The sequence below is a fragment of the Arachis ipaensis genome, chromosome B08 (assembly GCF_000816755.2).
Source record: "Arachis ipaensis cultivar K30076 chromosome B08, Araip1.1, whole genome shotgun sequence".
Lineage (NCBI taxonomy): Eukaryota > Viridiplantae > Streptophyta > Magnoliopsida > Fabales > Fabaceae > Arachis > Arachis ipaensis.
The window spans coordinates 483,211-489,445 of NC_029792.2; the positions used below are offsets into that span (position 1 = coordinate 483,211).

Sequence of the window (6,235 nt, forward strand, 5' to 3'; positions counted from 1 at the left end):
GTACTTTTATATTATTATACCCAAATATAATTGATAGATAAAAAGATATTTTTGCATGAGATATCCAAATATAAAATTACTTTTACTTTTTTTTATAAAACTTTTTAAAAAAAAGAGAATACAAAATTTTTTTTTTTAAGAAAAACTCATCCAAACAGAGCGTTAACCCTTTTTGATTTCTTGATTATCATTAAGGATGAAAATGATTGCACTAAACCTTAGTTTGTGAGATGGAGCAACAAGGGTTGAGTCCTTGTTATGGTGATAGAGTATTGGATGGTGAGTAGTAGGTGGAAGTTGAAGCTTTCTATTCTTGAATGCAACAACAATGACCTGAGCAAAGCTAGTGAGCAAGCTTTTGTGAGGTTTATGCTTCACATAACGGTGAGAAAGAAGAAAGAAGAAGACGGTTGACAACAACATAAGTGCCGCAGGAACACCAAAACCCAGTTTCCATCCATACCGGTCTTGAATGTAAACAATTGCAGTTAAGGAGAAAACAACAGAAACTGCTTGTGAAGCAATGTACCAACTTATGAAACTCTCCAACACCCTCTCCTTTTTGTTGTTGTTGTTGTTGAGTTGGTCTGCACCAAATGCTAAGGAGCAGAAGATTCCACCTCCTCCAATTGATATGAGTGCAAAACAAGTGATTAGGAGTGCAAGTTGGGGTGCTGTTGCTGATTCATGGCTCAAAGGTGAGGGTCTTGCCTCTGCTATCATGGCTGTTAACCATAATAGTGCCATCCCCTGTGATCAAATTATTATAAAAAAATTGTTAAAAAAATCCTCTTAATTGTTAAAAAAAATTGAAAGTGTAATGTGTGATATTTAGGATAATGCTAGGTAGATAAAAAAAAAACAGTCAGAACTTTTTTTATTTAGACAATTAATGAATGTTAAATAAGGAAAATTTTGGTTGTTTTTAGCTAATATTTTTTTGTTACCAAACATTTTTCGATATTTAACCCTTTATTATTCTCTCTTTCGTATTTATTTTTAGTCTCACTTATAAAGTTAATGGTGCGAGATCACACTTTACTCCCTCAATTGTTAAAAAAAATTGAGAGAATCCATTTCCAAGTAATTAATAAAACCAGCTACCAATATATTTATGTATAAATATATGTGGGGTTTAATTTATTTTCAATGTGCATTTATATTCCAACATGTATGTTATAATAGTAGCTGACTTTGGTAACTGATTTTGGTGTACATCTAGCATAGTCAAATTATTATATATGGTGGAAACTCCGGTGCAGTTGACTTCACGTGAAGTTGATAACTCATAGCCGTTAGATGATTTGACAAAATTTTCATCTAACGACTCTTAACTATCAATTTCACATGAAGTCGAGTGCAGTTTTCACCATTATATATTAAGTTTAACTTAGTTTGTGTAAGTGTGTAACTTTTTTATAATTCATATTCATAGAAATTAACATAGAATCAGAATCAGATCATATAGGGTGAGAGGTTGACTATATCTTTTATTTATCATTTTAATGTAAGATAAAGGAGATTATATTTAGAAAATAAAGAAGTGCAGTATAGATGGTACCAGAAAAGTGATAATTGAACCAAAAGCAATGGCAAGAAAGCGACCCAAATAAGAATCAGCAAGGAAAGCACCAAAGAGAGGAGCAAAATTGGTAGCAGCAAACCAAAAGAACATAATCTTTGTTGCTTTAACCACTCTGAGTCTGTAGTCTCCAATCAAATACACTATCATGTTTGGGGATAGCCCCACACTTGCCATCTTTGCCAGTGCTTCATTTCCTACAACCATTCCCATAACAAAATTAAAGTAAACCATGCAATTTAATGCAATGCATGCTTCCTAATCCTATATACATATGGCTTATTAATTATTAATACATACCTATAATGAAAGGCATGGTAATGAGTCCACCCTTGCACCTTTGATTATTATTCATGTCTTGCTTTTCTTCTTCTTGTTGCTCATTCATTTCCTCTTCAACCAAAGCACCCTCCATTTCCTTCTCCATCTCTATCTTTGCTTAGTTAGTTGTTCCTCTTGTAAGTGCAACACACACACATATTATATATATAAAGAAAACTATATACAAAGCAGTGAAGTAGCTAGAAAATCATTCATGGTTTCATGCACATGTGAAGAAAAAGTAAACAAATTTTGCGTGCGGCAACTGATACTGCAGGAATTCATAAATGATATTGTAGTATATAGTGCAAGAGTGGACTTGCCCAATTTTTCAATAATTTCCAGTGGAAATTTAAACGTCACAAAAGTAATTAACATTAATTACTTTAAATAAATAAATAAACAATCTCGCTAAGTTACCAACAACATTTCTGCCAACTTCTTCAAACTCTTATTTATGATTGTATTTAATAGAAGTGTCTTTATAGATGTATCTAACAAAAATGTCTTGTTTATGGTTATGTCTAATGAAAGTATCTTTCTATATATATTTTCTGAATGTGTCTCCTTATATATGTGTTTAAAATATAATAATTAATTATTGTTGGTAATAAGTTGGCAAATAATATATTGATATCCTATATTTTTCCAATAAATAAAAGATGGCACTAGCCACTGGTTTAGGTGCTATCTCGTGCAGTCATCATGCTTTAGTATTGGACTATATATATACAATGTTTGTAAGTTGAATTGTTCTCTAAAAACTTAGTCCTAATCGATATTAAACGCCATAAAATATAAAAGATTAAGAGGATGGGGTGTCCCATAATATTGGGATTTATTGGGCAATGGCCAATCATCGTATTCATGTCACTAACACAGTTGACAAGAGACATGTGGCATATGTTTTTATATATATAATGGGGGCATGATTGTTTCGTGTGACAATTAATGCATTGTCTCTCTAATGACCAATTAATCACTTTAATTTTATTTTAGAAAATATTCATCATATGATGACAAATAATTACACCACATATTGCTCTTTTCTAAAAAGAAAAAACAAACACCATGTGAGTTGTACGGACAATTCTGTTTTGGTGATACTCCCATGATGATATCTTCACATGAAGATAGTATTATAGTTTATTGAATAAATTAATAGTTTGATTAAATATGTTTGATTAACCATCTAAAAATTTATAATGTCATCTTCATATAAAGATGTCATCGTATGAGTTAGGGGTGTACATGACTCGATCCGACTCGAAGATCCGGTTCAGTATCGAACACTTTAGGGGTTAATTTGGTGTGATTTCATCGGGTCTAATGTCGGGTAAGGGTCTCAAAAATAGACCCGGTCATTATTTCGGGTCGGGTTCGGGTCATAATTCGGGTCACCCGAACTCGATCCAATCATCATACACAATTAATATTTTGTGTTATTAGTGATGGATGATGGCTATTTTTATGTAGAATTTAAGTATTGTAAACTTTAATACTTTGTGTTATTAATTATTATAAGACTATAAGTTAATGTTTTATGTTTAAAATGTATAAGACTTTAGACTAATGGCATAATATTGTGTTATTTGTATTGATTTAAAAATTTGGTGTTATTAGACAATATTAGTATTTGTTAGAAACAAGAGACTGAGAGAATAATATGAAAAGTGTATTATTGAATTGTGGTCTGAGGTACAATATACAAGGGGTATTTATAGGTGCTAAATGAATCAAAGTAATAAAGACATAGAATCCTACAATTAATGTACAGATATGCTATATAAATATAGACGATGCTAATTGATTTATATTGATTCTCTAACATCCCCCCTCAAACTCAAGTGGGAGCTAAGGATACCAACTTGAGTTTGGATAACAAAGTCCGAAAGCGAGTCGGGTGATGAGCTTTCGTGAAGATATCAGCAGTCTGATCCAGTGTCCCAACGGCAATGAGACGAACAGCATCAATAAGGATACGTTGTCGAACAAAGTGACAATCAATCTCAATGTGTTTGGTGCGTTCATGAAACACATCATTATGGGCAATCTGAATAGCACTGCGGTTATCACAAAAAACATCAGTAGGAGACGACTGAGGAGCACCCAGATCTTCGAGAAGCCAACGAACCGAGATAACCTCAGCAGTGGTGTCAGCGAGGGCACGGTACTCAGCTTCTGTGCTTGAGCGAGCAGTGAATGTTTGCTTCTTAGCACGCCAAGAGATGAGAGCGTCGCCAAGAAACAAACAATAACCAGTAGTAGAACGACGATCAGTGGGATCACCAGCCCAATCAGCATCAGAGTATGCCTGAAGGGTCAAAGAGGAATGGGCAGAAAAATGAAGGCCATGAAATAGAGTGCCTGTCAAACCATTCACGAGGAGCTTGCTTAAGTCCATAAAGTGCCTTGCGAAGGAGACAAACCTTATTAGAAGGACAAGGATATCCCGGAGGTGGTTTCATATAGACTGTCTTTTTCAAATCCCCATTAAGAAATGCATTCTTCACATCCATCTGACTGAGAGACCATTTTTTAGCCGCGGCGATGGCAAGAAGAGCTCTAACAGACGTAAGACGAGCGACAGGGGCAAAAGTCTCCAGAAAAGGTGCCCAAAACGGTTGCAGTTTCGACAGAATGTATCCTTTCTGTCTGTGGCAACAAAAACATCCGACTTTTCCATAACAGTAGTCACACAAATCAAAAAGAGGAGAGAAAACTGCAATTTCGAAGCAGAAAATGAGAAAACGGAGCGCGGAATCGGAAAGAGCTCACCAAAAAACCTTAGGGAGGGTCCGCTTGTCAGCCACGTCAGCGCCACGTCAGCAGTGACGTCAGCGCCACGTCAGAGGGGGGTAGACACGTGGCGGCACCGGAGTGGAGCAGAGGAGACACGCTGGCAGGAGAAGGACGCGGGTCAAAGCCGGGTCGGGCCGGATCGCGTGCGGGTCGGGCTAGCGCGCGGGTCAAACGAGAAGCTTCTGGCGACACGTGGCAGCGGATGGAACGTCCGATCAGCGCTGAGATCTAACGGCTGCTGAAGCTTCTGGATGAGAAAAGAGTGGTGGTGGACAGCAACGTTCTGGAGGTGCGTGGAGGCGCGTGCGGCGGTCTCTGGAGGAGATCTTGGCGGCGTTGGAAAGCTGACAGAGAGAAGAACACGATGATGCCGGAGGTGACGATCCAAAGCGTCGGAAACAGCTCGAAAATTGCGAGCAAAGTGGCACGGGTGGAAGCTGGAGGGAAGGTCAACCTGGTCGTGGCAGCGTCTTTCGGCGGCGCGTGGAGGCGCGTCTGGAGGCGGATGGCGACGGTTCTGGTTGCGTTGGAATCACGGCGACAAGACGAACAAGATGGTTATGGGGGTGACGAACCAAAGCGTCAAAAAGAGAACGAAAAAGGAGGTCAAAGAACACTACCGACAAGGAAAAACAAAGGGGCTATGAACTAATATTCATCGGAAAAAAAAGACCTAAGCTCTTGATACCATGTTAGAAACAAGAGACTGAGAGAATAATATGAAAAGTGTATTATTGAATTGTGGTCTGAGGTACAATATACAAGGGGTATTTATAGGTGCTAAATGAATCAAAGTAATAAAGACATAGAATCCTACAATTAATGTACAGATATGCTATATAAATATAGACGATGCTAATTGATTTATATTGATTCTCTAACGGTATTGATTATGGTTATACTTTAATTTCAGAGAATGATTGGTTCTTGTTATATTTTACCATGTCAAATAATGGTTGGAGTCTTAGAAATTTAGATATTTTCACATGTTAGCTTACAATAAGGTATCAAAGTAATATAATATTAACAGCACAATTTTTACCCGATATAATCGTACCCCAAAAGTGTATAAATTTTATCGGGTCTAAAGGCGAATTCGAATTTAACAAATAAACCCAATATATATTTCAGGTCGGGACTAAGTCACATTAAACTCGATTTCATCCGAGTTATAAACACCCCTTGATATGTATTTCCCTTCTGCTTTTATTGAAGTATAGGCAAAATTAGACTTTATTGGGGACTCACTACAAATTATTGTGAATATAAGAATATTTAGATATTTTCTTTGTTATGTGTATATTATACCATGTTAAAATTTCTTTTTTATTATCAGTAAATTATATCAATACCATTTTTTCAATCGGCCAACTTAAGTTGGTTAAACTAACACTATCTAATTCTTATTTTCTTTCATAAAATACTGTCCTTCCCATTAATTACCTTATTTTATGGCGCATTGCAAAACTGATGAGGTTGTACGTAACTTTAAATTAAGATAGCATATATTAAATAATTTGTCAGTAGCTA

At 36.2% G+C, this 6,235-nt stretch overlaps 1 protein-coding gene across 1 annotated transcript in view; it reads right to left on the reverse strand.

Annotated features, from left to right (window-relative positions):
• LOC107610307 (protein NRT1/ PTR FAMILY 1.2-like) overlaps positions 1–2,169 on the reverse strand; it is a 3,698-nt gene extending 1,529 nt beyond the window's left edge. Inside the window, exons 1-3 of the mRNA XM_016312371.2 lie at positions 1,883–2,169; positions 1,562–1,779; positions 218–750 (exon numbers count right to left, since the gene is read on the reverse strand). Of these exons, the coding sequence (XP_016167857.1) occupies positions 218–750; positions 1,562–1,779; positions 1,883–2,009 (878 nt within the window). The 5' untranslated portion in view covers positions 2,010–2,169. The remainder of the gene's footprint in view (positions 1–217; positions 751–1,561; positions 1,780–1,882) is intronic.